A 27991-nucleotide genomic window follows, 5' to 3' on the forward strand; every position below is an offset into this window, starting at 1 on the left:
TAGGTGGGCCACTGTGTTCTAATCTCTATCTAGTTTAATCACTTTCATAGGTGGTTAGGGGCCCATGACCCTTTTTGTCCGAGGACCCAGATCACTGTCACTCCACCCCTGTGCCCCCACCCCATACATCCCAATGGCTTGTTTTTGTGCTTTTTTCCCTTGGATTTTTTTTTAATGGTCCAAAATGAAAACACACTGAGCACAAAAATGTCTAACAAATGGCCATTTTCAAAACAGAAAGTTGGACATTTTTCTGTTTTTAAAATGGCCATGTTTTTCGCAAAATGTCCAAAATCGGATTTATACGCCATATCAAAAATGCCCCTCCGTGAAAATGCTCCTCAATGAAAGTAAATTTTCGGATGAAAACTTAGACTCCTAAGTTTAGCTAAATATAGAATACAAATTTAGGAGCTCATCTTTTTTTGAATATCAGTCCCATTATCAATTTGAAATTGGGCAAAACAGTATACAGACATGCTGCAAATCATTCTCTTAAGCAGTTTTGAAACTGTAGATGTTTGATCTGTAGTATGAATTTGAGGAAAGCTGTAGGGTAATTTTATAGTAGGGTGGCTAAGGGCCCTGTTTATTAAGCTGCACTGTAGGCATTCAAACGTTTTAGCACACATTAAAAATTAGTGTGCGCTAATGTTACAGACCCGCAAAGGAATATAATGGGTGTCTCTTAGCGCATGCTAAAAAGTTAGTTTGCCTATAGCGCGGCTTAGTAAACAGGGCCCTAGGTTGTCAAGTCACGTAGTTGCATATGGTGTTCCTACTCGCTTTATTGTTCCCTCACTAAAGAGATTTCAACTGCTGCAAAATACCTCAGCTCATAGCAGCCAACTTTCCAAAATTATTGGGGGTGCTGAACCCAACAGAAATTACCTCTCTCTGAACACAGTCAAGGAGTTTGTTCACTGTTGGGGGTGCTCAAGCACCCACAGAGTTGGCTCCTATGCGTCAGCTACAGTGACACTCGATTTAGGGAGATATTCTGAAGCTACTCCTTTGTTAAATGATTTTTATTGGCTTAGGATAGATAGTTGTATTCATTTTAAGCTTGCATATTTGGTTATAAAAGTTTTTATGCATTAAATTCTGAAACAGTTGGTCAGCTCTTAATATTCCCAAGTAACAGATCTCACTTGAGAAGTGAGAAGAGGTTATTACTGGATTTTCCTTCTATGTGAAGAATGTAAATTATAAATCTATTAAGGAGCATTCTTTTGCTTTCCAAAGTGTTAAGATCTGAAATGGTATTCTGATTTAGCTTAGTCAAATTACGTCTTATATTTTATTTAGACAGCCTCTTAAGACTTATCTGTTTTCATGCAAAGGCTGTAATCTTGGTAACCTGATTTGAGGAATTATGATTTTATTTGACTGTAAAGATATTGCTGCTATTGTATTAGATTGTTTAAGTATTTGACTTTGATGAATATTGTAAATTCCTTCTAATGTGAAGCTATTCTTGTCTAGCAGCCTTGGTTAAAAATGGAATAGAAATCTACTAATACAATACAGTACAATACAATGTTATATATATGTGCCTGCATAAAATTACCTCATTGGAAAGGAGGTGCATACATTCTACCTCCTCTGAGGCTCATGGACATAGACCACCTCTTTTATAACATACGCTCATATGTTGTAATTCATAGAAACATAGAAACATGACAGCAGATTAGGGCGAAGTGGCCCATCCAGTCTGCCCATCCACAGTAACCTAGCTTTTCCTTTCCTAAAGGATCCTACATGCCTGTCCCATGCTTTCTTAAAACCTGACACAATCATCATCTCCACGAGCTCCACCGGGAGGCTGTTCCACGCACCCATCACCCTTTTCATGAAAGAGTATTTTCTTAGATTCCTCCTAAGCCTATTTCCTCTTAACTTCATCATATGCTCCCTCATTCCAGAGTTTTCCTTCATTTGAAAAAGGCTCACCTGTGTACTTTAACGCCACTGAGGTGCTTAAATGTGTCTATCATATCCCCTGTCTCCCGCCTTTCTTCCAGCGTGTACATGTTGAGGCTCCTAAGCCTGTTCCTATATGTTTTATGACCGAGACAGCTTACCAGTTTTGTAGCTGACCTCTGGACTGACTGCATCCTCTTTATATCCTTCTGTAGGTACGGTCTCCAGAAGTACTCTAAATGGGGCCTTACCAGAGACTTATATAAGGGCACTATCACTTCTTTTTTTCTGCTGGTCATCCCTCTCTTTATACACCCAAGCATCCTTCTGGCTTTGACTGTTGCTTTTTCTACATGTTTGGAGACCTTAAGGTTATCAGACACAATTGCCCCCAAGTCCCTCTTTTCTTTTATACACAGAAGCACTTTACCCCCTATATTGTACCTCTCCCCTGGATTCTTGTAATCCATGACCCAGGGGCATAGCCAGACAATAGATTTTGGGTGGGCCTAGGCAAGAAGTGGGTGGGCACCAAGTGTTCTTCACCACCACCACCAAAATAAATCTCAGCTGGCGAGAAAACGCTTCTTTCCACCTTGGCTTACCATGAAAGGAAAGTCTTCAGCTGATAGAGCTTGGGATCTCCACCAGCTACCACTAAACGTATGCTACTGTTGGGTGGGCCTGAACCCTAAGTGGGTGGGCCCTGGCCCACCCAGGCCCACCTGTGGCTACGCCACTGCCATGACCCTTTTTTCCTTCTATGAAAAATATTAGTTATAAATCTATTAAGGAGCTTCCTTTTGCATGACCATTTCAACATTGTCCAATCTCTCCCCATACCGAGAATGCCTAAATATATACCACACAAAAGCACATGCTGTGCAGTGGCAGCAAATATTTTTATGTTTATACCTCTTGGACAGTTTTACAAACTCCTGCTTCTAGTGTAAAACATTGTTTTACATGCAAAAAAAATAAAAATAAAAGACTTATATTACCTGTAATAATTGTGCATATAGCTGTGTAAAAATTTTTGTTAGTCCCTAAATTTCAGGCTTGAAGTATTTTGCTAAGTTTACTACTTGCCATAAAGTTGCAAGAAAGAGTGACTTAACTGCTGGCTGTGTTTTGATGCACGTAAGGATCTGTAGTTCTAGAAAAGCTGATCTACATCATTTTATATGCAGTGAACTGGGTCAACTTGTCTTTGAACACTTTGCTTTATTATTTATACAATTCATTGCTCTTAGTATGATGTGAATGTCCTCCAAATTGTTTATGATAAAGCCTGTTTTTATACTCCTTGAAGGATAATAAACTGCATTCTTTTATTGGTTACAAATGAGCTAACCACCACGTCTGCTTTGCTGGCCATGAACATTGCCTATTCATAGTAACATTGTAAATGTCAGCAAATAAAGACCTGTACTGTCCATCCAGTCTGGCAACCTGAACAGTCTCCACCTCTTCAAATACCGGTACACTTAATCTCTGTATCTCCCTGCCATATTTGGGGCACAGATCCTAGAAGTCTGCCCGGCACTGGTCCTAATTCCCAACCACTGGAGTTGCTGTTGAAGACCACTCCAGCCTTGATCCGATCCATTTTTGCCATTTACGGGACCCAGACCATAGAAGTTTGCCCAGCATTGGTCTTGTTTCCCAACCTCTGAAGCTGCAGTCAAGGCTCACTCCAGTTATGAGGTCATTTAAGTTTTGCTTTAATTGGATGCCATCCTTTTTTTATTTAGTGTTCCTCTGTATTTATCCCTCTCATTCTTGAATTCCGCCCTGTTTTTGTCTTCTCAACCTCCCATGGGAGGGAATTCTAGGAATCTTAGACTTAAAGTTGTCACCTGACCTAGCTGGAAAGTTCTACAATATAAAGAACCCTTGAGAAAGTAAGGTCAAAATATGAAAAATCAAAAAAATACTCTCTTCAAATCATAAAGTAAGTAGAGATGGCAGAGCAATGCATACACATAAACATGAATAATTATGATTAGTTGTGTCCTCAGTGTGGGACATGTAAATGGGGAACAGAGCCAATGCTCCTTCCTAACACACAGCCTATAGAATCACAGTTCACAATTGGCTAAAACTTAACAACATCATCGGACGCAAGTATGTGTCAATAAAGTGCAACACAAAATAATAAACAGTGCTTTAGTGAAAAAATATAGGGGTCATTTTACTAAGCCGCGTAGATACCTATGCGCGCCCAATGCACGTCAATTTTGAGTTACCACCCGGCTATCGCGTGGCCATTGTGGTAATTTCATTTTTGACGTGCGTCCGCTACACTGCCTGGAAAATATTTTTTTCTGGTGTGCAAGCGTTAATCTGCATTTCACATGCATAGACTATTACCGCCCGGTTACCGTGAAAGACCTTTCCGCTAGGTCAATGGCTAGAGGTAAGGTCTCAGACCCCAAAATGGAGGCATGGCAATTTTCATTTTGCCGCACATCCATTTTCAGCAAAAATTTAAAAAGACATTTTTTACAGGTGCGCTGATAAATGATTCTGCGTGCGCCCAAAACACACATCTACACTACCGTAGGCCATTTTTTCAGCACACCTTTGTAAAAGGGCCCCTTAGTGTATGAAAAATAAGTATCTCTGGACGTCTCTGTAATCAACATTAACTATATGTGTAATAAAATATAGAGAATCAATGTCTCTGTCAACAACACAAGCTGAAACATTCAACGTCCAGCTGTAGCCGTTAAAGAAAAAAAATCCTCAAACAGTACATAAATAAAAGATGTCCAAAAAAACAAGTGTCAGTTCAATCTCAATTGGACAACTTATCTGAATGATAGGATGAATCCAGTAGGATTCTACAAAGCTCTGTTTCGGAAATCACTCCATCAGGAACCCGGCATCAAACGTCCATTAAACGAGTTGTCTGGGACTGTAGTTCTTCACAAAATGGCGACTGACTAGGTGGACAAACTAATGGAGTTCTGGCTTGGTCCCATTGTATCTATAAATTTCTAGTTCCAGATTTTCTAGGAAATTCAGTAGTACAGGTCAATAGATGCAGTGAGGCAAACCCAGAGCTGAATTAACCTGTCAGGGTCAGAAGTGACCTGAGCTGTAGTCTGGGACATTCTGGCTAGTACCCCCTCCCCCCTCCACACACACACACTGCACCATGGCCATCACAGGGGAGGCAATGGACAGAGAGCCATTTTTGAGCTGCCGTCTCCCTTATGCCCTATGCAGCCACATTGCCCTCAGGATGGCCCTGGTCAAGTTTAATGTTGGTCAGGTCCAGCCAATGTACCTGAAGGTGGTCAAGCACTTTAGTGATGCATTGTTGCTCTGAGAGCCACTTTATTTCACACACACACACACATGTATCTTCATCTATATATCCCATGCCCCTCTTTGTGTGCTTTGCTAGAGCAATAGTCAATAATAGCAATAATAGCCAGCAGTGGTTTCTGAGGTCCTAAATCATTGCTTTATATTTGCACTCCATTGAAAAAATAAAAGGCCAGCATCTGAGAAACTAACATATGCTGACACTGTAATAACTATGTTTTCCTGAGGATGTCCTCGCAGGAGGGGTGTGGAAACCTGTATTATCGAAACAAGATGGGCGTCCATCTTTCATTTCGATAATATGATCGGGGACGCCCAAATCTCAACATTTAGGTCAACCTTAGAGATGGTCATCCTTAGAGATGGTCATCCCTGAATTTCGGCGATAATGGAAACTGAGGACGACCATCTCAGAAACGACCAAATCCAAGCCATTTGGTCGTGGAAGGAGCCAGCAGTCATAGTGCACTGGTCCCCCTGACATGCCAGGACACCAACCGGGCACCCTAGGGGGCACTGCAGTGGACTTCAGAAAAAGCTCTCAGGTGCATAGCTCCCTTGCCTTGTGTGCTGAGCCCCCCCAACCCCCCCCCAAAACCCACTCCCCACAACTGTACACCACTACCATAGACCTTAGGGATGAAGGGGGGCACCTACATGTGGGTACAGTGGGTTTGTTGTGGGTTTTGAAGGGCTCACATTTACCACCACAAGTGTGACAGGTAGGGGGGATGGGCCTGAGTCCGCCTGCCTGAAGTGCACTGCAGTACCCACTAAAACTGCTCCAGGGACCTGCATACTGCTGTCATGGAGCTGGGTATGATATTTGAGGCTGGCATAGAGGCTGGAAAAATATTTAAAAAATTGTTTTGAGGGTGGGAGGGGGTTAGTGACCACTGGGAGACCTTCTAGGAGACCTCCCTCCTCCAAGGTAGCACAGGGGCTAGCAGACTGGAGGTGGGACTTCTCTACAACATCCCTGTAGGTCTCCTCTATGTACCTCTCTGTCTCCCTCAGCTCCATCAAGTCTGCTACTCTAGCCTCAAGAGAACGGACACGTTCTCTGAGAGCTAGGAGCTCTTTGCATCGGGCACACACATATGGCATCTCACCAACTTGGAGATAATAATATATGTGACACTCAATTAAAAAGACTGGATAGCATCCCTCTCACTGCTGGACTGCTGACTCCATCTTTGTGTTTGTGAGTTTTTCAATCATTTAAAACTTGCTACAGTATTAAGGATATTAGCCTAATATAAAAGTGTCTTTTAGTTTATATAGTATATTGTATGATTTATTTAGTGTTTCCTTCTTAGATGGTAATGAAATGTATTTAAAACTCTGTAAGAGCACTCCTTGCATGTTACCCTAATTACAATAACTGACTATAAATGGAGAGATGTCCTAGGGGTGGGTGGGAAGACTAAACTAGATCCTGCAGTGCCTGCTAGATTCTGTTAATGCTGTGGTACAAAGGTTTTAAAACTAAGTGGAAAAGACTACGGAGATTAGTTGATAAAATTTGCTTTTTATATTTTTATTTTGCCTAACACTAACCTACAATTCCTCCTTTAAACCCTAATCTTTAAGTTCCCAAAGCACAAAGTAAAATAGTGTTCACCTACCAGAGAAATGTCCTCTTCTCTCGGAACTTCTCAGAAGCTAGAGGAGGAAAAGAATATTCCAGATCCAAGCCCGTTGATGCTCCTCCATCAACGTGAACAGTGGGGTCTCCAGCTCCAGCAGCATTTGCAGTGGGCCCAAACGTGTAGCGCTTGATGGGTTGCTGCACGGGGGTCAAAGTTCAGCTCACAGAAAACACGGACTTCCCCCTTCCTTTTCATATGCAATATAATAGTGAAGCAACTCCGTAAGCAGACTCTCAGAACGGAACGCGCTCATAGGAAATGGGAAGAGTGCAAATATGCTGGATGAAACATATTGGTGGAATACGATGTATCTAACTCATAAATATGAGATTAAAGCTACTGAGAAATCCAGCAATTATCATACGATAAAACAAATTTAGCTGCCAAGTGAAAATTATATTAGCAAACAATTACATAAAAAACCATTGACCTTTGAATATACTTATTTCTTAATTCTTATGTAACCCCAAAATCATTATGATAAGAAGAGACTCCTCCAAGTCATTACTTTCTCAATATGTATCCTTCCCCTTCATGTACTCAATCTTTTGTTTTAATGTTATTCTGCTAACAAGTTCTAAATGTTTATTTGTTTTTCATACTAAAATTCAATAAATGTTTGAACTCTAACCAGTTTACCTGAAACCCTGAAACTTAGGTTTCACTCTATGTGACAAGTGAAACTATTCTTTTTTATTGATTTTTTGGCAAGGAAGGCTCAGAAGAAGATATAATGGCTGTATCCTGCAGCATGTGTTTGTTTATTTAGATGCATTTGTTTTCACATGTAATGATAGATTCTAGGTTCCATTGTTTTGTTTTGTTTTGTTTTTGCAGTATCCTCAGTTAAAGCTACTTAACACAGTGTGTTATAATTGCCCTTGTAGCTGGGTGAATTGTAATTTGAGCTGTTCCAGCTCAGGTTTGAATGTTATCAAGATGAGGTGGGGAGAAACCAGAGTGCTGGCTATAAGGTGTAGGTGCTGGCCCTTCTTTCCCCTGTGCATAAAAGGTGGCATTTGTCTGTTGGCAGGAAACAGATCACTCTTAATACACAGAACACTATTCTTTCATTATCATTATAATAATTTGCATCATTCTTGCACTTTTCATATGAACAGATCCCACTGTTCTTCATAATTAAATATTTCAGAAATACACAGACGTCCACCTTCCGAACTGGTAATCCCAACAATGCCTTTCTGGATGGTGTGAAAGCTGCCAAAGAGCTGAAGGGAGAAAGAAAAGTGTTACAAATTCTCATGTAGTTGAGTGAGAAAAGGCACAGTAAGCTTTCCTGTTGTCAGGCAGAGGTATATGGAAAGGAAGAGCTCATGTCCCCTAATTTTCCCTGACTCCTGATTGCTCTAATCTGAAACTCACATCTTCTCCCTTTAAAAAGATCTCCTCCTTCAACAGTTATTCATTTACAGGGACACCATTGTATTATAAAGTACACTTTGATTTGAAAAGGTCTGCTGTAAAACCATTTACTGCTGAGCTGATAATAATTTTGCTGTTGTCTTTGGTGACCATAGCATGGCAAACATGAATGAAAATACATTTTCTTCTTTATCACTGGTGCAACTAGATCTGGATTTTTTGCTTGTTCAGTTGTGGTCTTAAAAAAGGGTACTTAATGTTGTGATGCCCCTTTACTCTCATATTCTAGTTTGACAACCTTTTATTAGTTGTTACTGGGCTATTTATATACAACAGAATGGGGTGGGCCATTGAGACCATGGCTCAACCGATATAATGCCTAATGCACCATCAGCTTGGGGGCAGAGCTTGTGATAGATTTGCTTGGACCTCTCCAACTAAAAAAAATATTGCACTGCAGCTGAAGCTCTGACTATTGAATTAGAAATTTTGGAAAGGACTCAATGCAGTGTCAGTCAGTCATGGCTTCCAATATGGCTTTATGAGCTCCCTCTGTCTTTCAGTAATTATAGGGCAATGCTAGGGTTAAAGGGGAAAGTGCTAACACGATACTGTCACACCTAGATGGGTGTGGGAAAGGAAGGAAAGTTCAAGAAGAGTAGTCACCACCAGTGCAGAAAACTTTTCAAACAGAGTACAGCCAGAACGTCAGTAGGTGGTTTAACACTGCAGAATCCAAGGCAACATTCTAGCAGGACAACTGGAATTCAGTGGCTCCCATAAGACAGACACTACGGTACTAGTTCAAAATGTCAGCATTTATTCCAGGAAATGCAAAGCAAAGAAACCAATCAGTCTATTAAAAGAGAAAAAAATATGCTCTTGTTCCCTAGTTTCCAGGGGCAGGCTTGCACTCAGTTGTAGATCCAAAAATCTACAAATCGGCAAAATTGAGGGTCAGTCTGCTTATCCCTAAGACTACCCAAACCACTCCCAGAACATGTTTTCCTGAAATCTGTGCATGCCATGGCTTATACATATAAGTAGAATCTTTTCTAAAACAGTTTTTTATACATGCATGCCAGTTTACACATGTAAATCTGCTACATATTTTGTTGTAAATAACATATGATATTTGCCTCTTAACATACATTAAAACAGTAAAATTGTGTGCACTACTACCCTAATGCATGTCAGTTTACTGGAATATAGGCTACATAATAATAATATGCAAAGCATGCAAATACATGTAAATCACCACGTTATTATGTGTTAAGCTTTGAATTATAAATGGCACTTGTTGACCTCTAGCAGTAGTCTCTCTACTACTACTACTACTACTACTATTTAGCATTTCTATAGCGCTACAAGGCATACGCAGCGCTGCACAAACATAGAAGAAAGACAGTCCCTGCTCAAAGAGCTTACAATCTAATAGACAAAAAATAAATAAAGTAAGCAAATCAAATCAATTAATGTGAACGGGAAGGAAGAGAGGAGGGTAGGTGGAGGCGAGTGGTTACAAGTGGTTACGAGTCAAAAGCAATGTTAAAGAGGTGGGTTTTCAGTCTAGATTTAAAGGTGGCCAAGGATGGGGCAAGACGTAGGGGCTCAGGAAGTTTATTCCAGGCGTAGGGTGCAGCGAGACAGAAGGCGCGAAGTCTGGAGTTGGCAGTAGTGGAGAAGGGAACAGATAAGAAGGATTTATCCATGGAGCGGAGTGCACGGGAAGGGGTGTAGGGAAGGACGAGTGTGGAGAGATACTGGGGAGCAGCAGAGTGAATACATTTATAGGTTAGTAGAAGAAGTTTGAACAGGATGTGAAAACGGATAGGGAGCCAGTGAAGGGTCTTGAGGAGAGGGGTAGTATGAGTAAAGCGACCCTGGCGGAAGATGAGACGGGCAGCAGAGTTTTGAACCGACTGGAGAGGGGAGAGGTGACTAAGTGGGAGGCCAGCAAGAAGCAGATTGCAGTAGTCTAAACGAGAGGTGACAAGGGTGTGGATGAGGGTTTTGGTAGAGTGCTCGGAAAGAAAGGGGCGGATTTTACGGATGTTGTAAAGAAAGAAACGACAGGTCTTGGCGGTCTGCTGGATATGAGCAGAGAAGGAGAGAGAAGAGTCAAAGATGACCCCAAGGTTTCGAGCTGAGGAGACAGGGAGAATGAGAGAGCCATCAACAGAAATAGAAAACAGGGGGAGCGGGGAGGTGGGTTTGGGGGGGAAAATGAGAAGCTCTGTTTTGGTCATATTTAATTTCAGGTGGCGTTGAGACATCCAGACAGCAATGTCAGACAAGCACGCTGAAACTTTGGTTTGGATGCAAGGTGAGATATCAGGGGTAGAAAGGTAGATTTGGGAGTCATCAGCATAGAGATGGTAGGAAAAGCCATGGGATGAGATTAATGAACCAAGGGAAGAAGTGTAGATAGAAAAGAGGAGGGGACCAAGAACAGAACCCTGAGGTACGCCGACAGGCAGAGGGATAGAAGTAGAAGAGGATCCACCAGAGTGAACACTAAAGGTGCGGAGGGAGAGGTAGGAAGAGAACCAGGAAAGGACAGAGCCCTGGAATCCAAGTGAGGACAGGGTATCGAGAAGTATGCTGTGATCGACAGTGTCAAAAGCAGCGGAAAGATCAAGAAGAATGAGGATGGAATATTGACCTCTGGATTTAGCCAGTAATAGGTCATTGGAGACTTTAGTAAGCGCAGTTTCGGTTGAGTGGAGAGGGCGAAAACCAGATTGTAATGGGTCAAGAATAGCATGTGAGGAGAGAAAATCAAGGCAGCGGCGGTGAACAGCACGCTCAAGTAATTTGGAGAGAAAAGGAAGGAGGGAGATGGGTCGGTAATTAGAGGGACAAGTAGGGTCAAGTGAAGGCTTCTTAAGGAGAGGTGTGACCACAGCATGTTTAAAGGCAGCAGGGACAGTTGCAGTGAAAAGTGAGAGGTTGAGAATGTGGCAGATAAAAGGAATAAGAGTAGGAGAGATGGCATTAAGAAGGTGGGTAGGAATGGGATCAGAGGAACAGGTGGTACATTTTGAGGAAGAAAGGAGAAGTGTAGTTTCCTCAATAGTAACTTCAGGAAAGGAGGAAAGGGAATGAGGGGAAGGAGAGAGAGGGGGACGGACTAGTGGAGGGAGAGGTGGTGAGGTAGAGAAAGCAAGGTTTATCTTTTGAACCTTGTTGTGAAAGAATTCAGCAAGGGTCTGAGGAGATAATGAAGGGGGAGTTGGGGGAGGGGGCACCTTGAGGAGAGAGTTCAATGTGGTGAAGAGAAGTCGAGGATTAGAGCCAAGAGAGTTGGTCAGTTGGATATAATAATCCTGTTTGGCACGTAAAAGAGCAGATTGGAAGGAGGTCAGCATGAACTTAAAGTGTAAGAAATCAGCAAGGGCCCGAGATTTCCGCCAGAGGCGTTCGGCGGAGCGGGTACAGGAACGTAGGTAGCGGATATTAGAAGTCAGCCAAGGTTGGGGTTTTGTACGCCTTACAGGGCGGGTCATCAAAGGTGCAAGAGTGTCTAAGGCAGAGGATAGAGTATTGTTGTAAGAAGAAACAGCCTCGTTGACAGACGTGGATGGTGCCACAGTAGAGAGGAGGTTAGAAACATGGGAGGATAGAGATGAAGGGTCAATATCATGAAGATTCCTAGATAAATTAAGGATAGGACGGAACTGGGAGGGGGGAGATTTAAGTGTGAAAGTTATAAGATGGTGATCAGAGGAGGGATGATCAGAGGCAAGGAAACTAGAAGGTGAACAGTTGGAGGAGAAGATGAGATCAAGACAGTGACCATTTTGATGAGTGGGGGAGGTGGAGCATAGTTGGAGATTAAAGGACGACGTTAAAGCGAGTAACTTGGAAATAGAAGAGTTGGAAGGATCATTAGCAGGAATATTAAAGTCACCAAGGATGAGAGAGGGGGAGGAAGGATCATGGAAGAAGGCAAGCCAGGCGTCAAAGTCCACTGAGAAAGGATGAAAGGGACTTACCAGGGGGACGATAAATGACCGCTATTCGAAGAGGCAGAGGAGAGAAAAGGCGGATAGAGTGGACTTCAAAGGAGGAAAAACAGTGAGATTGAGGTGGAAGAAGGGGTTGAAATCTGGAGGAGGGAGAGAGAAGTAGTCCAACACCGCCCCCACGGCCAGCAGGGCGAGGAGTATGTGAAAATAGATAACCGCCATGGCACAGGGCTGCGACTGAAGCAGAGTCATCAGGGCAGAGCCAGGTTTCTGTTATGGCGAGCAGATGGAGGTGACGCGAGATAAAGAGGTCCTGGATATAGGGGAGTTTGTTACAGATAGAGCGGGCATTCCATAGGGCGCAAGAGAAGGGCAGAGAAGAGGAGGGGAGTAGAGGAATAGAGATGAGGTTAGAGAGGTCACGGTGAGATCTGTAGAGTTTGGATAATAGTTGGTGCGGAGGTCCAGGATTGGGATTGATGTTACCAGCTGAGAGTAAGAGAAGGAGTAAAAGAGAACGGAGGAGAATAGGAGAGGTGTGGCCACGAAGGCGTCGAAGGCGAGAGGTATTTAGGTGGAATGGGGAAGGCAAAATGGAGGGAAGAAAGAGACGGAGATTAAAAGCCAAGAGGGAGGAAGAGGGTAGGAGAGAAGGTGAGGTGATGAAGTCAATGGATGGGAAGTGAGTTCCTGTAGTAGAGAGAGGTAGGGGGTGAGGGAAAAGATTAGGAAGGGACAGAGCTAGGAAGAGAATGTGAATAGGGGCCATAAACGATTAAGGTACTTTAGCAACTGGAAAAAGATTAGATACAAAGAGAAAAATGCCCCCGGAGAAGGCTGTAAGGATATGCAGATGAGCTGCAAGTCCTCCACAGCACCTGGAGGGAGCGCTGGGCACCTAGAGCGGAGGCCCTGAGTGGATCGGGGTGGACCTGGGTGTCACCCCGGAGAAGGCTGTAAGGATATGCAGATGAGCTGCAAGTCCTCCACAGCACCTGAAAGGCAGCCGGTGGTAGAGGTGGGCACCTCTCAGCTGCAGAAAGGCTTACTAGGGGTTAGGCCGAAGCCAGCATTCCTCCCCCTGAGGGTCGCCTGATCCTAGCCAAAAAGCACCTGGAAACTCTGTGCACTTGGAGAGAAGGCCCTGTGAAGATCGGGGGTGGAACTGGAGTCACCCCGGATACAGCTGTGAGGAAATGCAGAAGGGCTGCAAGTCCTCCACAGCACCTGGAGGGAGCGCTGGGCACCTAGAGCGGAGGCCCTGAGTGGATCGGGGTGGACCTGGGTGTCACCCCGGAGAAGGCTGTAAGGATATGCAGATGAGCTGCAAGTCCTCCACAGCACCTGAAAGGCAGCCGGTGGTAGAGGTGGGCACCTCTCAGCTGAGGAAAGGCTTACCAGGGGTTAGGCCGAAGCCAGCATTCCTCCCCCTGAGGGTCAACCTGCTAACAATTTTAATATGGAAACCAACAGGGCAGGAGTGACCGAGAATAGATCACTCCTGCCCCTGCTGCTAGACAGCAGTGAACCTGCCAGTAGGCCCTGAGAAGACTGGGAAGGTGAGAGTCCAGAAGGGTCTTCATGGAGAGACCGGAGGGGGTTATTGAAGGAGCAAGAGAGAGGGGTCCATGCTTCCATTTTCTAAATACCAGCTTTTTAAAGATGTCTCTGGTAGCATTGGGTCACGTGTTAGCGGCCAGATGGTCCCAGGGAGAAGAACATGGCTTATGAGGTTGAGTGCAATTTGCACTGTCACGGGTGCTACACACCTGTAGCACTGAGTTACTACAGATTAGTGACAACCATAGCAAATTAAGCTGCAATAAAATAGTTATTTGTTACATTTGTATCCCACATTTTCCCACCTATTTGTAGGCGCAATGTGGCTTACGTAGTACTGGAGAGGCGTTTGCAGACTCCGGTGTTAACAAATACAAAGTGGTGTTGTGGTAAGATAAAGTTCATGTGGTACAGCCACATTAGGGAATCGAACAGGGAAGAGTTATGTTATGTCCACTACATACTTTAGTTTTGTTGTGTTGCTGAGGTCAGGCATTTAAGTTGGATCGGTAGGGTATGCCTTTTTAAACAGATTAGTTTTCAGTATTTTCCGGAAGTTTAGGTGGTCGTACGTCGTTTTCAAAGCTTTTGGTAATGTGTTCCACAGTTGTGTGCTTATGTAGGAGAAACTGGATGCGTAGGTTGATTTGTATTTAAGTCCTTTCCAGCTTGGGTAGATTTAGGTATGTTCATGTTGATTCAGATGTGTTTCCAGTTGGTAAGTCGATTAAGTCTGTCATGTAGGCTTCACTGTAGATAATTTTGTGAACCAGGGTGCAGATTTTGAAAGCAATGCATTCGTTGATTGGGAGCCAGTGTAGTTTTTCGCGGAGGGGTTTTGCGCTTTCGAATCACGTTTTTCCAAATATAAGTCTAGCTGCTGTGTTTTGAGCGGTCTGGAGTTTCTTTAAGGTTTGTTCTTTGCATCCCGCATAAATTCCATTGCAGTAGTCATATGATAATATGATATTTTAGCCCAGTTTAGTCCCTTTCCCACTTCCCTCTCCCCCCTCTTAGTCTTCCAAAATCACCTCCTGAATAAAGTCTCCAACTAAAGAGGGTTGGAAATAAGGCAATGGGTGAAACCTATAGCATTGTGTTAATAAATCTAGTGCTCTATTAATGTGTGCTAGGGTTAAAGGTCACTTCTGTAACAAAACTTGTATATTTACACACACATGTACACACAGATGTGCATAAATGTCAATATTCTGCCCGTGCTATTCTTTAACAGCGAGCCGGCCCTTTTACCAAAACAGCGGTAAAAAGTGACCTTAGCACACCCTTACACGGCTTATTCCCCCACGTTAAGGACATGTTACCACTGGGGTAAAATGGCTGATTTTCTGAATTTTTCAATAATGGCCACATGCTAATGTTTACATTAGCGCGTCAGCCCTTACTGCCACCTATTTGGTAGGCGATAGGGACTTGCGCACTAAACCTGTGCTAATCAGTTAGCTGCGCTAGCCGATTAGCATTGAACACGCCTGCTGTCTGCCCCCAGGCATGCCCCCTCTGCCAAAAAATAAAAAATAATTTTTAACAAGTGGGTAGCATGCACACATGGCAAAATTACTGTGGGATACCTCAGTGTGCCCTGCAGTATGCCATTCTTTTGCTGTGGTAAGCACAAATTAGTGCTTACCACAGCTTTATAACAGGGCCCTATACCCTCGGATACTATATAGCGCACCAAGCATTCCGTGCTGAAATCCAAGCGTATTCTGTAACAACGCGCATAACTTAATTGGCTTAAGAAGCCAATCAGCGTTGTTAACGGCACTTAACAAGCAATAATGAGCACTAATTGTCAATAATTAGAATTTAAATGTACAGCTTCCTAAGTGTATTTTGTAACACACTGCACCAAAATTTGAGTGCTCGCAGGCAAAAATGGGACATGGTTATGGGCAAGCAAATGGGCGGTTCGTGGGCATTCCAAAATGTACCTGCATTTTCATAGAGTATGGCCCTCTACACCCTAATCTACACGCTGGGATTCATACCACATTTTCATTGGTGTAAATGGAGACACGTAGTTTTAGGTGCTGGGATATCAACTAAACATATTGTATTTACTATGCCTAAATATAGGCGCCGCTTGTAGAATACACTTGGACAAAATTGTTTTCTATGTGGATTTTCTAGGCGCCATATATAGAATCTGTCCCAAAGTGTATAAATGCAAGTGCAAGGGAGCATATAAAGGGGAAGGGCATGGGTGGGATTCCCAGCTACACACATAGCTTACAGAATACTGTACGTTTCATGTGTCCTAGCCGCATTTAGGTGCCTGCAATTATGCCAGCTGGTGTATCTGCAGCCACCTATATGTTCAGTCCACCAATACCGGTTTACACTAGTATTCCATAATGAAACCTAGACGCTTAAGTTCTGGTTTATAATAGGCTTCCACTGTGGGTGCCAAAATGGAACTGCCCGGTTATAAAATGTTCACTATCTTACTGCTCATCCAAGTTAATTTACCACAAGTCCTGTTATATGCAGTGGGACCCAGATACATAATAACCGTGGTGAGCAGTAAAATATTGCACGTTAAAGTAATGCACTTTAGTAACTATAACCCTTTAATACTTATTTAAGTAGGTTTCACTCTATTTCTCCTGTTTGTACACACTGTCTTGAGTGGGCTCTACCATAAAGCTAGTATCTTTTAAATGGTTATAGTTAAATCTGTTATCAATAGAAATCAAACAAAATAAAACATGGAAAAGAAAATAAGATGATATCTTTTTTATTGGACATAACTTAATACATTTCTTGATTAGCTTTCGAAGGTTGCCCTTCTTCGTCAGATCGGAAATAAGCAAATGTGCTAGCTGACAGTGTATATAAGTGAAAACATTCAAGCATTACTATGACAGTCTGACAGGTCTCCTCTTTTCACAGCTTGCATCAGTCTTTATCGCAGGAAGTGATTCTGAAGGAACAGTTCAGCTCTGCCATCAGCACCTATGAAGAAGCTCTGCGAAACCGAGAAGATGTTCTGAACATCACTCAGCGCCAAAATGAGGAGCTGGCAATGCAGCTACAGCAAAGCCAGAGTGAGCAAAGCAGCCTGAAGGTGAAGCTCCAGCACACAGTGCAGGCCTCACAGGAGGCTGAGGAGAAGGTTCTGAGGTGAGCCACAGCTCTGGCAAAATTAGGATTTCCTACTGGTGAATCATCCAGCTTTAATTAAGCATGTTAAAATTTCATTTTCTTTTTTGTTTTAGTGCTGAGAAATTAAGGAAAAAGCGGGATATAGGCTGGTTTGTAGGCAAATATTCAGTTCCTATATATACCACCTACGGAAAGATATAAACAGGATGGAGTCGGTCCAGGGGGCAGCTACGAAATTAGTAAGCGGTCTTGAATGCAAAAATTATAGGGACAGGCTTATGAACCTCAACATGTATACGCTGGAAGAGAGGAGGGAGACAGGAGACACGATAGAAACGTTTAAATATCTCAAGGGCATTTATGTACAGGAAGAGAGCCTTTTTCAAATGAAGGAGAGCTCTGGAATGAGGGGGCATATGACAAAGTTAAGAGGGAATAGGCTTAGGAGTAACCTAAGGAAGTATTATTTCACAGAAAGGGTGGTGGAGGCATGGAATGGCCTCCCGGTGGAGGTGGTGGAGTCTAGGACTGTTCCAGAATTTAAAAAGGCATGGGATAAGCATGTGGGATCGCTTAGGAACAGAAAGAATTAGGGTTACAGAGGATGGGCAGACTGGGTGGGTCATATGGCCTTTATCTGCCATCATGTTTCTATGTTTCTGTGTTTCTATTACTTTAGCCATCTGGTAAATTGATTCCTGTCTGTAGTTAAACCATGCCTGTTTACTCACCTTTGCTACGCTAAAACTTTTCCCTGAGACTCTCCAAATGCTTTAAGGGCAGTTTTGAAACAGGTAAAAACTCATTTTAAGGGGAGTCTCCTCAAGATAGTTTCCCTCTGGAAATGAGGGTTAGGACACACACCGTGACAGAGGTTTTAAAACCAGTCCTCAGGGCACACCCAGCCAGTCAGGATTTTCGGCTAGGTGTACCCTGAGGACTGGGTTGAAAACCCCCTGCGCCATGGGGATTACTTTGTGTAGGACATTTAGGTATAACAGTGGGCATGTATGTCTGAGCATTTAAAAATCCCTTTGTACTTTTGGAAGGATGTGCCCCCGGGTTCTATATAGGTCGCTGAAGTTTGGGCATGGATCCCAGATCTGCGTGCAATTTAATTAGTTAATGAACCATTAACAATCAATTATTGGTGTTAATTGGCACTTATTTAGGTTTACATGCGGATCTGCCCTGTGCCCTATTTATAAAATGAGTGCCTAAATTTTATAGCAGGCAACTGAAAGAGGATGTAGCCATGGGAAGGGCATGGGCAGGTCCAGGGCACTCCCAGAAATTAGGTATGATGTTACAGAATAGGGTCATTTATGCACTCAACTGCCATTAGTTGCTCGCCAGATATCTATAAAACATCCGAATGAGGGGTAAAATCAAAACTACATATATATCAAAAAACATCCAGCAATCAATGCCATAAGTACATAAAGGGACCATTTTACCAAGCTGCAGTAAAGGGGGTCCTGCGATAGTGTTGGCACGTGGATTTCCTACAAGCTGAGGCCCCTTTTACCGCAGCAGGTAAAAGGCAAATAAAAGAGAATTGCTGTGTGATAAGTGCACACTGGCTGCATGGCCATTTCCGGGAGGGAGAGGGGGTATTCCTTACCACCTCATATTTAGAAGTGGTAAAAAATAATTCCTGTCGTGCCAAAACTTTTGCGTGCTGGGAGCGGCTCCTGCAGTAGGCCGGTGGACATGCCAGATTGGTGCGTGACAATGCCATGGTAGCTCTGCTGTGGCATTGTTAAAGGGCCCCTAAGTGCTATAACAAGACAAGGTAAAAAAGGCCATCAAGTAAGGAGGCTTATCAATAATTACTATAACACAAGGGACTTAGCTTTGTATCATCTTAAGATACTTCAGAGGCAGCCTTCTAGATATTTCATCATCAGTTCCACCTTGTTAATACAATGGTTCTTTATTTCATACGATTCATATCAAACAATATAACTTCAATCTCAAAAAATGACTTCAAGTCTTTATTGAGAAGTCAAAACTTATCTTAAATGTAACAAACAGAAACCATTGTAATCACGTTTGAACGCTGGTGGCTCTGCCTCAGGGTGTAGCCTTCAAATCATCACTGCACTTTGTATATACTTTTAATTCTTTGTTGGAGGAATGATACCACCGCAGTGAGATGAAAGTATATTCAAAGTGCAGTGATGATTTAAAAACTGCACCCTGAGGCAGAGCAGCCAGTGCTCAAAATGTGATTGAGATGGTGTCTGTTTGCTACATTTAAGATAAGTTTTGACTCTTCTGAATAAAGTTTTTTGAAGTCATTTTTATACTGAAGTTATCCTGTTTGATATATTATGAAATAAAGAACAAATTATTTTTAAAAAGGTGGGATCGGTGATAAAATATCTGGAAGGCTGCCTTTGAAGTATCTTATGATACAAGGCTAAGTCAATTGTATTGCAGTAATTATTGATAAGTCTCCATAGGTGATTGCCCCCTTTACCTTGTTTTTGAATTTTATTTTTAAACATTCACAAAGTAAATCAAGAACATTCTTGATATTGAAAAGATACAGAAAAGATTGGTAATATTAAAAGTCATATTACACAAATATATAACAGGCAATATGTGCTCTATCCGATCTTTAGTCCACAATTAAAGAGAGAGAACAAGGTACTATTCCATGAAATATATGTTCCACTACTTAAAGTTAGGCAATAGAAGAGAAACTCGGACAATTTTATTAATTATGGAGTAGACAAAGATATTACTATTGGCTGCAGAGTTGGACTTATAACAGAGTCCTTGAATCTAAAAAGGAACTTAAATGAGTAGGATCATAAAAAACATATTTTACTGAATTTACTTTCAATTCACATTTACAGGGGAAATTCAGCCAAAACAAACCACCCAATTGTATAACCCGGGGACAAAGTTTTAGAAACAGTTGGCTGGGTGGAGGAGTGGCCTAGTGGTTAGGGTGGTGGACTTTGGTCCTGAGGAACTGAGTTCAATTCCCACCTCAGGCACAGGCAGCTCCTTGTGACTCTGGGCATGTAAGCCACATTGAGCCTGCCATGAGTGGGAAAGCGCGGGGTACAAATGTAATTATATATATATATACACACACTAGTGGAACTCAGACAGTTTTCTCAACAATGAAACGGGCCCTAGAAATGCTCTCTTGTAAGTAATTTTTTTCTCTCCCCTGCCTTCCCCTCCATGTCCAGCAATTCTTCCCTTCCCTCCCCTCCCCTCCCATCCCATCCCCTCCCCTCCCCTCCCCTCCATGTCTAGTGATTCTCCTCTTCCCTGCCCTCCCATCCATGTCCCGCGATTCTCTTCTCTCCTGTCCTCTCCTCCCATCTCATCCATGTCCATCTATTCTGCTCTGCTCTGCCCTACCCTCCCATCGATGTGCTGCGATTCTCTCTTCCTTTGTACCTCATCATTTTCTGGCTGGCCTGGCTGGCTTCCCTTCTGTTGATAACATCCTGACGTCAGCTCACCTCCAGTGTTCCCTTCCCTCTCACTGGGCAGTGAGGGGCAATAGAATGCTGGAGGCTGGCTGACGTCATGAGATGTTACGAACCCAGGCAGCCAGACAGCAATGGAACTTTGAAGGTGCAAATTATTATATAGGATAAAGAGAGAGAAAGAGATAAAATTAGCTACTTGCCAGCATTTATGCAAGGTTTCAGCAGGCATAAGTATGGCACCCAAAGTTAGGTGCGAGAACCGCTCTAAATTAGTATTCTCTAAAGGGCACTCTGCAGGGTACTAGTTTAGCACAGATCTTCCTGGGGCCATTTACAGAATTCTCCCCTTGGTGAATGCAGAGTCTTGTATAAACTATGTATAGCAGAACTAAAGAAGCACAAGTATTTGGTGGGATGCACATCAGAAGAAGCCATTTTACAAAAGCAAATGATTGGCATTACGTGTAAATAGCACTACCGACACATAGAATGGCAAGTTTGTTACTTATGTGTTGGATTTTGTAAAGCTGCATGTCCTCAGAGAACAACTGAGAGGTGAGCACAGTTCTCCCCTCAAGCTCTCCTCCGAACATCAGGTCCAAATGAGAAACTAGCTGACAGTAGCATGTGAGTTGAAGCAGGTGTAAATGCTCATTGGGAAATTTTCCTAGATATTTATCTAATATTTGTACCATCCTAAAATATGAACACACATATATTTTGAAGAACTGTCTAAACAACTCTGAGAACACACCTTCCTGAAATCTGTATGTCATAGAATGTGTGCATAAGCAGGACCTTTTTTAAAATAGCTAGAGGTGTGGACTGGAAAATATTTATTTTCATTTTTCAAGTCCTTTCCAGGTTTCTTCATTTATTTTGTTTCATTTTAAGAAAGCACCTGGTTAATTTTTAAGGCACAATCACTTAAACTTGCATGTATGCACATAAATTATCATATTTCATAATCAAAGCTTATACTTAATCACGCTGCCCATGCTGTGCTCATGTGTACACCCCAGGGGCGTAGCCAGACTTCAGCGGGAGGGGGGTCTAGAGCCCAAAGGGAGGGGGCACATTTTAGCCCCCCCCCCCCCGGCACCGGCACCCCTCCCCTGTCCCTTTCGACTTCTGCTGCCGCCAACCCTCCCCCGCCACCGCCAGGTACCTTTGCTGGCGGGGGTCCCCAACCTCCTCCAGCCAAAGTCTCCTTCAGCTCCGGTCTCCGAGTCCGGCGCATTCACTGATCTGGATTCTGTTTCTATGAGTCCTGACGTCCTGCACATCAGGACTCACAGAAACAGAATCCAGATCAGCAACGCGCCACTTTGGCTGGTGGGAGTTGGGGACCCCCGTCAGCAAAGGTACCTGACGGAAGCTGCGGGGGGAGGGTTGGCGGCGGTGGGAGGGGGGTGTTGAATGTGGTGGGGGAGGGTCGGCAGCGGGGGGGGGGGTGAAAGCTGGGGGGCCAGGGCTAAATCTGCATGGGCCCATGGCCCCACCTAGCTAAGCCCCTGGTACACCCATGGTAAGAGCACACACCATGCAAGCATTGTGCATATTTTTATGTTGGTCAGTATTTTGTAAGAAATTATTTATGCATACAAGTGGACGCATCTGGGAGTAAATGATTCAAATAGCGCCATTTATATGCATTGGTGCCTAAAACTAGGCAGCTGCTTTTGAAATTGCCCCTCTGTCTCCCGGATTCTATATATGGCACTCAGGTTTGGGCAGGCTTCTGAGATGCACGCCCTACTTAGTTGGCTAACAAACTGTTAACCATCAATAATTAGCTAACAACCAATAATTGATGTTAATTGGCACCAGTTAGGATTTGCGCATCAGGCTACACACTATTCTATAATGCTTTTACTAAGCCACGGTAGGGCTAATGCGCAGGTAGTGTGCACCAAATTGACACTACCACCAGGGTAGCGCAGGCACCCAGCAGTAATTCTGAAGGCGCGTGCTATTTCCCGCAGTAGAAAATAATTTTCTACCGCGAGGAGCGTTCCCAGCAATAATCTGCAGCGCGGCCACATTGGAGTAGGCTGACTGATTACCGCGCGAGTAGCATGTGAACCATTTCTGCCAAGTAAACAGGTGGTCCTAAGGACTCAGGCAGTAAATAACCGCACATTACTTTTCATATTAGCATATGGCCATTTACTGCCCCATTTAAAAAAAAGGCCTTTTTATCTGCAGTGGTGAAAACAATAGCTCAGCATGCACCAATTTCACGCACACAAACTAGCGCAGGCCATTTTTTACCGCAGCTTAGTAAAAGAGCCCCATACCCTGTTTCCCCGAAAGTAAGACATCCCCCGAAAATAAGACCTAGTAGAGGTTTTCCTGAATTGGTAGATATAAGGCCTCCCCCGAAAGTAAGACCTAGCAAATTTTTGTTTGAAAGTAGGGCCGCCGAGAGCCGGACAAGGCCGCCCCCGGGCCGCCGCCCCCACCCAAGGTCGCCGGGCCCCCCCTCCACCCACCCTCCGTTGCTCCCGGAACTAACCTTAAACGCCTTCTTTCACCTTCGCAGCAAGCAGCAGCAGGGCAGACCTCTCCTTCCTTTTGTGCCCCGCCCTCACGGACGTTACGTCAGGCGAGGGCGGGACTCGGAAGGAAGGAGTGGCCTGCCCTGCTGATGCTTGCTGCGAAGGTGAAAGGAGACGTTTAAGGTTAGTTCCGGGAGCGATGGAGGGCGGGCGGGCCAACCCCGATCCAACCCCGATGTTTCCCCGAAAAATAAGACAGCCCCTGAAAATAAAACCTAGCGCATTTTGGGGGGCAAAAATTAATATAAGACAGTGTCTTATTTTCCGGGAAACACGGTATTGTGCAACCCAAAAGGGAGTGTGTCCATGGGAGCAGTGGCGTTCCTAGGTCAGCTGCCACCTGAGGCAGATTGCCGCTGCACGTCCTCCAGGGGCATTACCTCCACCCCCCCCCCCCCCCCAGGCACATTAGCTCCAGGCGACTCCACCCCCGGCACATCACTTCCTGGGTGTGCAGGGAGCAGTCGCGTGGCTGTCGGCTCTGCCGGTTCTCTGCCCCGGAACAGGAAGTAACATCAGAGGGAGCTGAGAACCAGCAGAGCCTACAGCCACGCGACTGCTCCCTGCGCCCCCTTGCAGTGTGCCCCCGGGGCAGATTGCCCTCACCACCCCGCCCTTGGTATGCCACTGCATGGGAGGGGCGTGGGCATTCCAAAAAGTTGCTCACAATGTTATAGAATAATAGGTCTCCACGCCCGACTTGGGCACTGGGATTTACACCAGGTTTCAGCAGGATTAAGTCTGGCACTCAGAGTTGGGTGCAGGAACAGGCACTAAATGCTATTCTATGAAGGCCACGTGATTTGAATAGAGCTTAGCGTTATCTTTTCCAACACTCATTTTTGAGCACCATTTATAGAATTCACCCCTATTTGTTTTGTCTGTCTGTCTGTTCTTGACTAAATCATAAGCTCTGCATAGCAGGGTCCTTCCCTTCTCTGTATCCATACTGTGCTGTGTACACCTTCTAGCACTATATAAATGTTTAGTAATAGTAATTGTAGTGGTAGCTGTAGACAGAGCTAATAATTGACTTTTCAGTTCAAAAACAATATGCAGATTTTTCCCCAGTAGCTCTTTTCACTGTGGTCGGCTTCTCAATTTTCTCTAACAGTAAAGTGGTATGCTAGCCATGTTAGTCCACTTTTAAAGGTAATAAATAGAAATAAAACAAAACAGAGAAAATAAAATAAAATGATACCCATTTTATTGGACTAAATTAATACATTTTTTATTAGCTTTCGAAGGTAACCCTTCTTCAGTTCAGAAATGAGCAAATGTTGACAAATATGTCTCCTAATCTCCTTATACTCATCTTCCAATCTTTTCTTATCCATCTTTCTATACCATACCCCTCCCAATCTCCTTTCCTCTTACCTATCCTATCCTTGTTTACCTCCCCATATCCAATTCAATTCTTATATTCTTAAAACCTTACTATTATTATGTTTATTACAGTTTGTAATATTCTTCTTACAGGACTTTTGTAATGTTTTTTTTTACTATGTAAGCCGCATTGAACCTGCTGTATGTGGGAAAGCGCGGGGCACAAATGTAATAAATATATATAAGTGAAACACAAAAGCATTCCAATGGCAGTATCACAGGAAAAGGGTTGGGTGGGTTAGGTGAGAAACAGGGAGATATGGATGGCTGATAAGAAGTTATCAAAGCAGTAGAATTTTATGGTTTATAATGGGATAGAAAACCCAGATCTTTGTTAAGTCCTGTCTGGTGGGTGTCAAAATATTTTATCATTTTGACATCAAAGGTCTTACGTTCCTGTATTGTTTTAAAATGTCCTTTTAATATTCTCAACGTAAAATTATTGATCCAGTGTTTGACACCCGCCAGACAGGACATAACAAATATCTGGGCTTTCTATCCCACTATAAACTATAAAATTCAACCGCTTTGTCACCCTCTTATCAGCCATCTCTCTCTCCATCTCTCACCCACCCAGCTCTCTCTGTTTCTCATCTAACCCACCCCACCCTTTTCCTGTGAGACTGTCATTGGAATGCTTTTGTGTTTCACATATATATTCTGATATTTGTCAAGATGTGCTCATTTCCTATCTGAAGAAGAAGGTGTTGTCTTCGAAAGCTAATCAAAAAATGTATTGTTAGTCCAATAAAAAGGTATCATCTTATTTTCTTTTCTATGTTTTGTTTTATTTCTATTTATTACCTCTAAACAGTAGACATTCTGAGCCACAAAAGTAGGCCTTACCATGACCAGAAGATTCCTTATTTTTTTTTGTAGCCTTTCTTTTTTGTTTGCTTGTTTCTTTCACTGTCCCAAAGCATTTTTTGTATTTGCAAGTTTTGTTTTCAGTTCAAAAAGAACAGGGTTACAAGTTCCAGAATATTACACACTTGGTCACCTTTAATATACCATCTATAAAAGAACTTTACTTATGGACCTGCCCCTGTTTATACCTAGTAAACAGAGCTCAATGATGAGGCACAAAACCTACCACTGACCCCAGCTGTTCCTGAGAAAATAGTGAGTTGGAAACCACACCCATGCACTTTGTAGAAACTTTTCAAAACTGATTCATTGTGATTTAGGAGATTAGCAAATAGGAACTAAATCCTGTTTGCATTCTGGGCATGATCGTTGCTGAAAAGTGCAGATAAGTCTCTGGTTGTGATCCTTAAAGAGGGACGAATATTTGTTGAATAGAACCATTTGACTATTAAAGGGTAATTTTATAAGAGGCTTGAGCATATAGAACAGCATTTTACATGGTCAAGTGGGCTCTTAAAATTGCCTAGGGATATATGTGCAGACACAGTAGGTGCACAGACTCATGGGAGTAATTCTAGTTTAAGGCAACAGGACAGTGTGTAAATGGTTTTCTAGTTATTTACACACATGCACCAGCATTTTCCAGCTAAGCAGTATTCTATAAGTGCGGGCCAAGATGTGATGGTGTGCTCTTTGGAAGTGGGCATTCACTGAGCAGAGTTAGGACAGAGCATGAGCAGGACACAGACTTAGCGCTTAGGTTATAAAATAGTATCATCTACACACTTTGCTTTGTAATCTAGGCACATGCCTGCTTTTCTGTAGAGAATTTACTTCAAAGAGGTACTTTCTTGGTGCCCAAATCTAGACGCCCTGTTCTAGACATTCCCTCATGGTGCCTACTTTTCAATAATATATGTGTATGTGTTCTTGGGGGGTGGATAATAGGCAGAGAGGAGGAGGGATTAACAGAACAAAATAACTACCATAATAATAAGTCAAAAAACAAAGGTCCATCTAGCCCAGTATCCTGCTTCCAACAGTGGCCAAGTCGGGCCACAAGTACCTGGCAGAATCTCAAGAATTAGCAAATTTCCATGCTACCAACCCCAGGGATAAACAGTGGATTTCCCCAGATCTAGCTTAATAACAGTTTATAGACTATACCTCTAGGAAAGTATCCAAATCTTGTTGTATACTCAGCTATGCTAACTGCTTTTACCGCATCCTCTAGCACTGAGTTCCAGAGCTTAACAATACATTGAGTGAAAAACGTTGTCTTCTATTTGTTTTAAAAGTATTTCTGTGTAACTTCATGGCATGTGCCCTAGTCTTTGTACTTTTTGAAACAGTAAATAGTTGAGTCACTTTTACCTGTTCCACCCTACTCAGAATTTTGTAGACTTATATCCCCTGCAGCTGTCTTTTCTCCAAGCTGAAGAACCATAACCTCTGCATCCGTTTCTCATATGAAAGTAGTTCCATCCCCTTAATCATTTTGGTTGCTCTTTGTACCTTTTCTAATTCTATTTTATCTATTTTGAGATGTGCTGGCCAATATTCAAAGCGATTTAAGTGGGCAGGAGAGGCTCCTGCCTTCTTAAATCACCTGGGGCCAACTAACTGCCGATATTTGGCAGCGCTTAACCAGGCAGTGTCACTGAATATTGGCTCTGATCAGCCCAAGAAAAAGTGGGCAGGTCAGGAGTGATACGGGGGTGGGGTGGGGAGGAGTCAGCAGTTATATGGGTACTGCCACTATTCAGTGCAAGAGTTGAAAAGCTCTCCTAAATTCACCCACTAAGCTATGCGGTCCCTGACCCACATAATTATTTAAAGACTCTATGGAGCCCTGGGAGCCCCTTCCCGGTCCCCACAAAAGTCCCTCCTTCCCTTCCCACTCCCCCTAGCCCGCTGCCATGTAGAACTCCCTTCCCCCTCGGAAGTCCCACCAACCTCCAAATCCCCCCCCCCCCCCAGTCTAACTAGACCCCTCGGAGGTCCAGCGGGGTCAATGGGGACAGGAGCAAAGCCCTCTTACTCTTGCCCTTTGTGGCTGATTGAAGAAAATGGGTAGAAGTGAGAGGGCTTTGCTTTTCCACTTGCTGAAACCTGGTGAAAATGCTGGCATTCAGCAAATGGCAGTTAGGCACGTAAATGACGCTATTCTGTAACATCACGCCTAAATTCTGGGAACATTCCTGACCCACCCATATCTTGCCACAGCCCCTCTTGAGTTGCGCGCTATAAAATGTAGGTGTACATGTTTTAATAGAAGGTGATTAGTTTACATCTCTCTTCCTTTACAAAACTTGTTCATCAGCTTAACCTAGGCTTTTCTTTTTACCCTTCCACTTCAAAAGGGGGAAACAAGTTGCACTTTTTATATAGATTCTATACAGATCTGGCCCCACTTAAATTGTTAGCAGCATTAGTATTGCCTGGAAGGATAATCAAAGAAGTCGCATATTAGTTACCTATTAATAGCGATGAGTTGGGGGGGGTTTCTGGGTCTCTAAAAAGTAAATGTAATCCCTTGAATTGACTACAAAGCAAACACACTACACTACAGATCAGATATATAAAAGATATATCTAAAGCCTGAAAGGATGTTAAATCACTGTATACCCCAATAATAGGTTAGGAAGTATGTTGAACTACACTCACAGATGGAATCTGAACAAGTTCTTAGATCTCACATAGAACTACCTCCTTCTTATAATTTAGAAAACAGGTGAAGGAAAAATAGGGTTGGGACTTTGGTA

The 27991-nt window shown here is 43.2% G+C and overlaps 1 protein-coding gene across 1 annotated transcript in view; it reads left to right on the forward strand.

The window, feature by feature from the left end:
- Positions 1 to 27991, forward strand: part of MIPOL1 (mirror-image polydactyly 1) — a 794108-nt gene that overhangs the window by 664465 nt on the left and 101652 nt on the right. The window contains exon 11 of the mRNA XM_030215153.1: positions 16739 to 16969. Within this exon, the coding sequence (XP_030071013.1) occupies positions 16739 to 16969 (231 nt within the window). The remainder of the gene's footprint in view (positions 1 to 16738; positions 16970 to 27991) is intronic.

This window comes from Microcaecilia unicolor, chromosome 9 (assembly GCF_901765095.1).
Source record: "Microcaecilia unicolor chromosome 9, aMicUni1.1, whole genome shotgun sequence".
Lineage (NCBI taxonomy): Eukaryota > Metazoa > Chordata > Amphibia > Gymnophiona > Siphonopidae > Microcaecilia > Microcaecilia unicolor.